The 11,971-nt window shown below is 38.9% G+C and overlaps 1 protein-coding gene across 1 annotated transcript; it reads right to left on the bottom strand.

Moving 5' to 3' along the window:
• Positions 1-214: 214 nt before the first annotated feature.
• LOC594019 (multiple epidermal growth factor-like domains protein 6) lies at positions 215-11,335 on the bottom strand. The gene is made up of 14 exons (XM_793472.5): positions 10,926-11,335; positions 9,973-10,095; positions 8,451-8,570; positions 7,639-7,760; positions 6,834-6,931; positions 6,012-6,143; positions 5,292-5,408; positions 4,041-4,424; positions 3,174-3,302; positions 2,677-2,781; positions 2,261-2,356; positions 1,693-1,818; positions 1,204-1,296; positions 215-468 (listed from the first exon to the last, which is right to left on the bottom strand). Exons 1-14 carry the CDS (start codon positions 11,148-11,150, stop codon positions 353-355), a joined length of 1,986 nt encoding a protein of 661 aa, XP_798565.3. The 5' UTR covers positions 11,151-11,335; the 3' UTR covers positions 215-352.
• Positions 11,336-11,971: the final 636 nt, after the last annotated feature.

Genomic DNA, 11,971 nt, shown 5'->3' with positions numbered 1-11,971 from the left:
ACAGAGAAGGGCTAGGAATCAACAGTAAAGGAAAATAGTCCAAAAGATCGAAGAGACTTTCGAGAATCAACCGTAGTCAATTTCAAAAGGCTCTTAAATATCCTATTGAAATGTGCAATTATTACACTGACATATTACGTGACTCGACGATTATTTTTTATAGACAATACATATGGCATTTCCTGGAGTTCATTTCCTTGAGTAAATTTCTTGACAGTCCTTGTGATCAATCACATTTCAGATTTTTAATTTCAATTAAAACATGTCAGAGGAGATAGCGAAGAAAAGGCTGGGGATCCCGAGTAGTAGTTCACATTCACGAATCGTTGGCGCTCACGCGACCATCTCACGACTATTTTCCGAGACAGATGCCGCACATGACTGGACAGTGTTCATCGATGATTGGTACGTCCCCGCATAGACTCAGGGTTCGGGTTGTGCACAGTCGTGAAGTTTGGTTACATGGTTCTAAGATAAATACAAACAAATAAAACAAAAATATATAATAACACAAAACATAACGCAACAAAATAATAAGAGGTGTTATCCTAACATTTTCTATGTGGGTGCCATCATCAACATCTAAACAATTGTTGTTTTCCCGCCTCCCAGCTGATATGCACACATACAAACTTTTTTTTACTCCCTGGACCCATGACTTTCTGAAGCCTGGGGTGGGACGTTTGACCAATTATTGCTAGGAAGCATTGTCTATGATACTCAATGTTCAATAAAGGAGCTGCGATGGCCGATTTTCTACTGTACCAGATCAACTTTAATATTCACTTACTCATTTGAAAGCCTCAAGTAATCATTCCTTTTCCTTATATGGTTTCTCCATTCCCCCTCTCAATCTCTCTCTCTCTCTATCTCTATCTTTCTCTCTCTCATTCTGCCTCTATCTTTGTCTCTAGCTGTCTGTCTCTCATCTGTATTTATATCTGTTTTGCAATCGATATGTAAAACAGTTCGCTAACCTGTAATAATGGAACGGAAGTGAGGGACACTTTAAGGAAGACAACGTGTTTTATTACACCCCTGATCTTGTGCGTTTTAATTAAACACAACAGATGCACCTAAAACTAGCATTATATGCTGTCCTTCACCAAATTGTCGCGAAATGTGTTTGTTTTCCAAACGACAAGGTTATGTTTACTTTAAGAAAATGTTATGACTGATATTGTGCTAAAACGTAAAACCTACTTGAGCAATCGATGCCATACCAGTTACTGCCACAAGAACAGGAGCAATCTACAGGGTTGAGGGTACCACCATTCTCACATGTCAGGTTGCACTCTGTGTGTAAATAAGAATAAATGAAAGATATTTACTAATCGCAAAGGCGTATCCAGGGGTTGGGGGGGGGGGGGCTATCCGCCATGCACTCTCCTCTCCTGGTCACTTTCAAGGCAATCTTTTTAAATATAATTAAAGAACCTTTAAGACTTTGGAACAAGGGGTCTTCAGCATGTCTTAAATTGCAGTAAATGCATGCCTTGGTGGGCTCAGGATTATCCAAAGGGGTGAGGGAGGGGGTCTTGTGACTTAAAATTTCCCAGGGGGATGATTTCAGGAATCTCGCCTGCCAAAGTGTTTGGCTCATTTAGAAGTGGTATCAAAAGAAAATGAAAGGGGTACAGAGAATGGAAAAATGACTGTTACATGGGTGCAGTTGTTGGCAAGAGTGCTTACCGTCACACAGATCTCCGCTCCAAGGCAAAGGACAGTAGCAGCGACAGATACCATTCTTGACGAATTCGAACCCTGAAGCTCTGGCAAGAATACCACTGTGGTGGCATGGTTGGTAACCTTCGCATTCTGAAAAGGGGAGGATTAAGAAATTTCATTCTGACTTATCATCCAATTATACATTCGCACTTCTTCTCTAGTTTACCATAATTATGGTAGCCTATAATATTATGCTACGAATATTTACACTAAAAATTAAAAAGTTCAAATTCGTAACCCTAAAACGGTAGAGCAGAATCACTTCCTCAAAGTTTAAATTATTTCATGGTGCGCCAATACGGGTGCAATTTGCATTATGAACAAAGTTAGACAACGCTCCCCCCCCCCCCCCCCCCTGAGTCTCTCAAATTGTTCATAAACGTCCATCATTTTTAGATTATCTTATCAATTATCCGATTGAATACCGGCCCAGGTTCTCTGACAAGGATGTATCATATAATTTGTACCTTAAAGATGTTGTAAAGGTAAATGGTGCACATTTTAACCTTGATTTAATAGTGTGTATACTTACCACACTCCGGGCAGTACACCACACACTGACTCGGGTCGGTAGGTGGTACGGGATCATATGAAAACCAACAACTCGACTCGGTCACTGCACATGTACCTGACAGCAAGCAGAATGCATCAGAAATAAATAAATAAATCGATCAATAAATAATCAAATAAATAACAAATAAGTCAATGATTAAGTAAATGAATTAATCAATCAATAAATACTAAATAAAGAAATAGATTTTTTTTTTTTTAATCAATCAAGTACTAAATAATATTACGACTTCAACCAATATCCTTTTATTTCTCTTCTTCCTATTTTTCTTTCGCTCTGTCTTTTTCTATTTTCCCTTTTTTCCCCACTACACATGTTTTGCCATTCTCTATCTATGCCCCTGATATACCCCCTAACAAATAATTTGTTTTTCTTACTTTCGCATAGTGTTCCTTTGTAGCCAGAGAAGCAGACACACTCGCATATATCTTCGTCTAGGAATCCATTATCGCTGCAATGCATCCCTTCTTGCATGTTGCAAACTAGTATGAAAACAAAACATATTTTTATTAACATTATAAAGTTCGAAATACACGGTTTATTGTCGGAAAACATAAGCGACAACGAACAAACGATTATGTTAATCATGTAAAAAAAAATACACTCTAGGAAGAACTTGTAAGAGAGGAAGAGATTGTGAGAGAGGGATGGTGTGTGAGAGAGGGATGGTGTGAGAGAGGGAGGGTGCAAGAGAGGAAGAACAAGAGAGGGACGGATACAAATATCGAGAAGGGGATATGGGTATAAAGAGATAGAGGGGAGAGAGCGGACGAGAGACAATGAGAAGAAAAAATGAAACAGAGGCGTATAAAAAAAAACACAGAGTAAATCGTGTTCCATTTAAAAAAAGGAATAGTACAAAGAAGTGCCCCACCATCGTCTTCGCATCGTCCAGTCGCTTCATGTAAAAACGAGCCTGCAAAACATGAAGTACATCTAAAGTCACCGGGGAGGTTCAGGCACCTGTCACATCCCGTTTCAATCGTCTCACACTCGTTGATATCTGGATACCATGGATAAAGAAAGAAGCAAAGGATAGAATTCATAATAAAATATATCCATACTGCATCTTAAAATGTGATTAAATCTGGTTTCAAAATTACGTGACAATCTTGGGAAGCGGTTAGGTAGATTGACCCCCCCCCCACCTAACAACGCCCATTAATATGTTCTTACTGCAATCTTTGAATTTCCGCAGCCAGTCGGCAAATGGCGAAATTTTATGATTCTAACAAACCATTCGTCAAAACCACAAAATTGTCTCCAAACCAATCGATTCTTGGCCGTTGGGAATATTATTTTTTCGATGTGTTGTCGGTCTGATGTCATGGATGTCGGTCGCATTGGTACGACTGGGCTTGTTAATTAATAATTATAATAATAACAATAATTTCTTTACCGGGGCAGCCTCGTCAGTCTTATATAATGTTCTCCCTGAGGGCTTGTAGTCCAGGCTTTTATTTCCCCGGCTTGAGCCAAGCTACCAACAAACTACCTTGTTTGAAGATTTTCAGCTAAATTGTCGGCAACTTTGGTCCACCCCCCTCACCTTAATCAAAATGTAGGCCAATACAAACGACGCTCCGATGATATTGGTCCCTAAAGAACGACCTAATTAAAAAGGACCAACCAAATATAGTACGATAGGCATGCATGATAAGGGGGTAAAACATACATTAATGATGTATTCCATGTACTATTTGTCATACCAAGGAGGTCTAAGCTCATTGGTCATACTTACCTTCGCATGTTACTTTGTTGAAGAAATATCCGGCATCGCATATACAGGTACAGTCAACAGGATCGTAGGTCCCTTGAGCGCTACAGTCATACACCATGCATTCCGTCGTCGTTTCGACCTGCGTAGTCGTCTCATCCGTCGTCGACATCTCCTCCGACGTCACTGTCATTTCCTCAGTTGTTTCCTCGGCAGTCGAAGGAGCTATCGTGGACGAGGCCTGTCGGATGAGGCTGGGATCGTGACGGCCGATCATGAAGGAGGGCGTGCAGCTGTGGCCATCGACGTCCAGTTCGAAGCCGTGCAAACAGCTGCACTCGTAAGAGCCTTCGGTGTTATCGCAGTTGTGCTCGCATAGTGTCGGATCGCCGAGGCATTCGTCGATATCTATGGACGAAAATAATGAGGAATATGAAATCTCTTAGTAAGCTGAGAGTTAATAGAACTTTGTATCAATAATGCTTACTTCATATAGAAAATCATAGAAAATCTCGCCTTTGATCAATTTTATAAATATCATAATTATATATACCCGATGCCTTTTCAAGAGAGAACAATGAACAAGTTACAATTAACAGTTAAAAACAAGAATGTATTTATGCAAAAGTAAGTTGATAGAAATAAAAATCCATAAACACTAAGCGGCATACATTGTTTGCGCTGAAGAGCATTTTTGTAAACTCACTCCATATAATATTCAACACATTCAACCGTGAAAATTTTCCAGTAAAATTACGATTTACAATGAATGATCGAAACAAATTTAAGCGAAACTACCTCATATAAATACAAAAGATTAGAAAGAAACAGGAAGAGAGATGAGAAGGAGGGAGAAATGAATGATGATAATATTATGTAGGAAAAGATGATTCAACGGGAGAACATGATATGAGAAGGCGAAGGAATAAAAGAAAAGGAGACAAAGGATAAGGGGAAGAGAGAAGGAGAGAAGGAGAGAGAAAGAGATGGAGAGAGAGAGAAAGGTATGGAGAGAGAGAGAGAAAAAGAGAGACAGAGACAGAAACAGAGAGACAGAGGGAGAGACAGAGATAGACAGACAGGCAGACAGAAAAATACAGGAGAAGAAAAAGAAAAAGAATCTAAAGTTAGAATAAACTAAGAAAGAAATGAAGATGACCACTAAGGTATGGTGGAGGAAATAAGGAAGGAGAAAATGAAGAGAACGACTAGACATACGAAAAGAGAACAGAAGAAAGAGGGAACAGAACAAGACAAAAAGTCAACAACTCTCACCATTGCATTCATCTTCAGCTTCATTTTTCTCGTAGCCCGCCGGGCAATTACAGAAACATATTCCTGCGTCGTTATTAACTACAGCCCAAGCAGGGTTGCCGCACTTCAAGATGCACACTGATGAAAAGAGAACAACAATAATCAAACTGTGTCGTGAGCATTTTCGTGGAGAACAAAGATCATCAACTAGTTACTTAAAATACAAACAAAATTGTTGTTCGTGATATGTTTCTGTTAGGTATAATGCCTGCATTTTTTTCTAAGCATGAGCAACAACAAAAACACGGACAAATGTTTTTCTGAACAGCTACGTCTAAGTCATTATATGGTAGGCTGTAAGGTGCCTAACAAAATGAGAGGGGAAAAGAAAGGAGGACAAATAGACAAGGAGATAGAGGTGTCCCCTGCCTTCCCCCCCCCCCCTCGACGGTCCTAAAATGCGGTACAGAAGATTTTTTTAAAATATATTATCATCCCATTTGAAAGGTGTGTCGATATTAATGCACACTTTCAAAGGGATGTCGGCGAACTTTATACTTATGATAGATTCGTGAAAACGGTGCCCTGGGGACAGTTTCTCGAAACTGTCATAAGTCTAAGTTCATGGACATCCTGTACATACGCGTGTTAATTCATTAATTAATTAACACACGTTTCAATGGGATGTCCTAGAAGTTAGACTTATGACGGTTTCGTGAAAACGGCCCCCGGGTGACTTACCAAACTGGTCATCCTGGCACTGGGCATGGTTACAGGTACACGAACAAGCCTCCGAGTCGTAGTCATATACACCACTACATGTATCACTGTAAAGGCAGTCACAAGAATCATCGCTTGAGCTACATTCGGGATCTGCGACAAAACACAATGTGAAATGATTACCCGGCATTCATAACAATAAAACAGTATATAATGTTAATAAAATACAAAGGCGGGTCCGGGGGCTGAAAGGGCAACGACCCCCTTTATTGAGAATAAATAGCATAGAAATGAGAACTTTGAAATTGTATTGGTAAGAACAGATGCCCTTCTCCTTCTCTCTTTCCGAGTCGTCAGAAGGGCCGTCATAATATTTAGGTTTAGGGATGGAGATGCCAGAATTTTTTCTGTCCGCGACGTGTCCGACTGAAAATGGCTGAGCAAAATCGTGTTCCCTTTGAAAACGTAAAGTCGAGAGGCTCCACATCTCCCATCATCCATCGGACAATCCTAGATCCTCCCCATGATAATATCAGTGTATTTGAAAAATGAATATATAAATCAATCCTTATGACTGCTACACTAAGAAACCTGAAAAATATGAATATCACCAAAGAATATACCGCTGGTTATTTACTATGCTTTGTCTCTTATTTCCCCCTTTTTTATGACTCATCATCATCAGAGAAATTATAATTTCGTTCCTGTAAATCGTCGGCTTTCTGAAATAAAGGATACCACCAAAATGTACTGTCAATGGCTACAACGTCCTTATAACGGTGAGGTGACGATAAACTTTTCCCAATTTGCGATGCTGAAAACTAGTAAAGAGGGCTATCTTACCGCACATGTCGTATTCACTGTTACACCAGCCAGTATTGTCAGGGCAATCGAGGCACGGAGTACCGACCGTGTAGGGGTTGGCATCATCCAAGTCGCCACTTAAACCACCAGAAAGAAAAGAGGAATGGAACCGTTTGAAATCAAATAGAGACAGAAAAAAGTATGTTCATCTCCATTTGATCTGTTACTGAATCAACATGTATATAAGGTTTGCGATAAACCGTTGCTATATTATTTTTCAGTCCTTAAAGTGCGGAAATTTCCTTCCTCAGAATTTATACATATAATTTTCTTTTTTTTCTTCAGTTGTGATTGTAATTTCATTCACACGAATACAATGGTTTCGATAAACTACTTGAATATCTTCCAAACTTTCACCCCTACCATGTGGTTGGCTGTCCATCCACATATTTCCGCTATGGATGTATGCATAAGCATAAGTCAAGGGGGCAAGCGGAAGCAGGGGAGGGGGCTAGACTGATGTCGCTTGCCAGAATATGAACTTTTCATTTTCGAAATTTGCAAGCGAGCCAAGCAAACAATACAAATGGCACTCTAATGATGTAAATTTGCCATACAAATAATTTTGCTGGACTAGATTTAATATACTACAAATAGACCACCTCACTACCCGAACATTAGATGCAGGGGGCCCAGAGTATTGGTAACTTTAAAAATGATTGGGCTGCAGCCCCCACTTCGTCTGATATGGCTACAAATGTATAGAATCTGAAACTTTTCAGATGCACTCAGATCTTTTATACCATTTCCTAAAATGTGAGTACCGATAAGACTAGAAACTTACACAGGATAGTAGTTGCACTTCCAATAGTAGGTGTTTAGAAGGGTACGACCTGTGTATGTATCCTCGAGTGTGGTACATAGAGTGTGTGCACAACCTATGATCTCCATCGGTGCCCAGGTAAACTATAAAAAAGAGAAAATCCAGATTAAAAGGAGGAAATTAAAGATTGTTTATTGGCAAATTGATTTTCATATTGTTTCATGTTTACCATATGATATAAATGCATAGAGGTCGGAGTGGCGTTAGAGGGGGTATGGGGTCAATGTAGCTCCTTTTTTTTGGGGGGGGGGGGCAGTTGGTGGCAGACTTACGGCTTATGATCAACACGTCTTCCATTCCTCCTCATAATCGTCATATATTTTGTTAGGGGTTAAAGTTCCGGGAAATGTGAAATGTGTTGCTGCTGGCGTTGGTGGTGGTGGAGCTTTTGCCGTTTTGTTGATCGTGGTAGTGGTAGCGGGAGCGGTGATGTTTTTTTGTTGTGGTTTTTGCTGTTGCTGCTCGTCACAATGTTTAGATCCTCATCCCCTGGTCGAAGAAATAAGGAATCGCCACTTCACTGCGGCCCTAAGAATTAATACGGGACCGCCCCGCCATATAGAACCGCCCTTCTAATGATTGAATCACCACTTATTCCAATTTTAAGATCCCTTCAATATTGCAAATTTCTTAAAACTTTCCAAATACTTTAGTTCGCAAAATTAGACCCATGAAATAACTTTGGTTATTTCATTCACATAGTATAATACATAAGAAGGAGAAAAAAACAGATCAACAAATAAATAAATAAAGAAATTTGTCAATAATCTTACCAGTTTATACATTTGACAAAAGATGTCGTCTCTGCTACATGTGTCCTGTTCGTAATTGTAGCTGTCTTTACCCAAGTACATCCACGTATCTACTGCATCCGCCAAATCAAAAGTAGGTCGCTGTAAAATAACAAAATCAGTAATTTTAAGAGTAGTTCAGAAACATTAATTAGCACTTATTCGTAAGATTCGCGAGGGTGGGGGCAGCACCACCCCCTCCCCCCGCCAGATACTTATATTTTGGCAATTTCTAAAAACAGATAAAACTCGGGGAGCAAAGTAGTCTATTTGTGATTCTTACATTTTATGACAAAATTACGCTTTCACTATACAAAAATTAAAAAAAATACTTGCATTACTCATTCAAAAAAGAAAAATAAGGGAAATTTAAAATCGGATATCCATATCCTCATTTTTTTCAGTGATAATTATTTCACTGCTGTTTGCTCACTGCGTAGCAACATTTTGAAACTGGAAAATTGATTTTCTGTCAGAAAATATTCTTGTAGAACCGCGTCTGTTGCTTCTGTGTGTACAGGATATTAACATTTGACTTGCAAAACTTGCAACTGAAAAAAGGAATATTCGAATCATTTCAATTCTATTTTCATAAGTCTATATTTTTATAATTTGTAAGTGTCGGGTAGTACGGTGGAAAGAAAGCATCCTAACAAATTGCTAACTGCAGCTAATGATAAAATCGCTCTTACTTGACTTTGACATCCTGTCACGAAATTATGGAAAAGGTACATAAAGCTCGCCCACCTCTCACGGAAGCAAGTTAATTTTGTTACTGCGATTCAGTGGGAAATCGATGTGGGTTTGGCGAAATAATGCCCATACCTTAGTTTATGTAATGGGGAAGTCTGATATTAAGAAAAATAATGAAACTTTAAGCAATATCTGATTTAAAAAAAGGAATGTTTGAACAATTGAAGTTGGAACCAGTGAAACATAAATTGGCAACACTGACACAACTTCAATAATTTATAACGTTCTTATTTTTTTATCAGATTTTGATCTAAAAACTTTTCCTGACATGTTCCTCTCATTTTCCTGATTCTATCAAAATCAACTTAAATCCTCACTGTACTACTTAAAGGTACTTGCGCCCTCTATATAGCAAACAATGCCTAGTCGGTGACCATTGGTCCCCATGGTCCCTTTTTCGTATGTTAATTGAGAGCTGATTTGATGAGATAACCAGCTGTCAGTGACCATGTAGGGAGGCCTAATCCCTCCTGGCCAAACTTGTTCAGAGGGGCTTTAAAGGGGAAGTCTGATATTAAGAAAATTAGTGAAGGTTTGATCAATATCCGAATAAAAGTAGGACAGTTTTTAATATTTGAAGTTGGAATCGGTGAAACACAAAATGCAACACTGACACAATTTCAACAATTCATAACGTTTTTATTTTTTATCAGAATTCGATTAAAAAACTTTCCCCGACATGTTTCTATCATTTTCCTGACAGGCTGGATTTCCCCTTTTAATATCTTTGATGATTTCGTTTCATACATACCCGTGAGATTCCAGTAAACTGGACCACTCTCCCGTAGTGTCCCGTCTCTGCCGGTATATCGATGACGTATGAACAGGTCTCTACCTTTTCTTTGGCCGCCACGTACAGTTCATGGTTCCAACGCTGGCGGATAAAATGAGAGTTCAGGGGTAATTAAAAAATGGGATCGACAATTCAGTAATGTCAACATTGAATGTTTAATATTGCAGTCAAAGCATATAGATAAGCAATGAGATATTATGCATATTTATCGTTAATCAGAGTCAAACATAGATAAATATTTCAAACGAAGATAGGCCTATTCCATATTTTTATTACTTTACTTACTTACTTACTTTAATACACGATGTTGTAGGTCTAAGCCTGTTCATCGATCCAGGATTCTTCCAAGGAACTGCGATTTTAAAACTCTTCAGGGGTGTCAGAAAAACTATTTAAAACGGTGATGGATGGATCAAAATTGCTGAAAAGTCAGCCTAAAATTCTTGAACATGCGGGGAGGGAGGTCTTGAATGCGAGGTGCAACACCCCATAACTTCCCACCCTCCCTTATATCCGAAATTCCAAATAAAAAAGCAAATGAAAGACATGGGAATCAAATACAGAACTTTCTTTATTTTTTGTTCACCCTTCATTTCCCTTTCCAATTAATGCAATTATTATCATTTCCATTATCAGTCATCGCATATATATATATATATATATATATATATATATCGTTCATAGGAAACAATGTTAAATTATGTTCTAAAGGAGACAGATGTAACCTGAAGAAGAAGAAGGTTCATCAATTTTGTTTTTTGGTAGATTGATTCGGAGACTTTGAAGAGATGCACCATGATTTTAATTTGAAAATACCCACAGTCATGTCTACAAATACACAAAATGTAATATATTTTGTATTTCGGATTGCTCGTAAATGCTCTCATATAAAGATGATCGTCTCTACTCACCACTTTGTTCATATTGGCGGCAGTCGGCTCAACTTCTGCACGACCTTCGTTGTGTCTCGCCAGCAGCTCGTCGATTTCTCCCTGGGCAAGCTCCGGCTCGCCAGCTGCGGTGTCCCTGTACCCGTGCTCGTTGCTATGCAAGGCCGTCGTGCGCGGTGGCGCCGCTACCAGAAGCAGCAGACAACAAAATACTTGGGGTTTTCCCGCTAATATATATATCGCCATGATCGGTCTTTCGTTTAAGACTTTCACGTTTCCGACTTGTGTGGAAAATTATATAGGCCTACTACACCACAGGGAGAGTAGCCAAAAATCAAAGAAAAGAGAAATAATGGAACAAACTAAGAAATAAGAAACAAATCACTAATGTTAACTCCCGCGTCTACATCTGGATGTTGAGCCTTCCGAAGTCGGAGCTAAACTGATCAATTTAATAATGAGCTACGATTAACATGCTAGCAGATACCTTACATTCTTTATTTCTTTATCGTGGGTAGAACAATGCTCACATCTCGTTCAACGACAAGTCTTTAAAATAGACTTGTAGCTTTGTCAGGCGAAGCGCTAGGGAATATCTAGGGTCATTACAACCAACTTGTGAATAGAACAAGTTTATTTATAAATGAGCTGCCTCTTTTATAATATAAGGTTGCTGGAGAGCATGCTATTCGATCTTCCGAAATAGCAACAAACTGGCTTTAAATGCTCTCACAATTGAAATGTCAAAGTTAAGTGCAGATGAGTCGATCGAGCAATAATGTCTAAAGAGAAAACAAAGTTGCAAAGCGGTTTTGTCCATGTGTTGGAAACATCGGTCATTAAACATAGGAATCTTGACCACTTACAAAAGTTTAATGACCTCAACTCTGGAATGTGATATGAAGGTGCATGTCCATATAATAGTTTGAACAATTCGTTACATCATCCGGGGGATTTTTCTCCAAGATTACCAGATCGCGGCCACTCGTGTTCACTTTTTGGCGCAAAAAGAACAAACTATACATCATCATGTGACGAAACTATCAGATCATTGTGTTTTGCTGAAA

This window comes from Strongylocentrotus purpuratus, unplaced genomic scaffold (genome assembly GCF_000002235.5).
Source record: "Strongylocentrotus purpuratus isolate Spur 01 unplaced genomic scaffold, Spur_5.0 spur5_scaffold_11, whole genome shotgun sequence".
NCBI classification, from domain to species: Eukaryota; Metazoa; Echinodermata; class Echinoidea; order Camarodonta; family Strongylocentrotidae; genus Strongylocentrotus; species Strongylocentrotus purpuratus.
Note: the sequence above shows the minus strand (reverse complement) of the source record. Positions and strands in the feature narration are given on the sequence as shown.

Excerpts from the sequence above, each read along its gene's own strand:
- LOC594019 (XM_793472.5), bottom strand. The coding sequence starts at position 11,150 with ATGGCGATATATATATTAGCGGGAAAACCCCAAGTATTTTGTTGTCTG. Across the intron at positions 2,357-2,676 it reads CAAAGGAACACTATGCGAAA|GTACATGTGCAGTGACCGAG; the intron begins GTAAGAAAAACA and ends GCTTGCTGTCAG. Across the intron at positions 1,297-1,692 it reads GAGCGGAGATCTGTGTGACG|AGTGCAACCTGACATGTGAG; the intron begins GTAAGCACTCTT and ends ATTTACACACAG.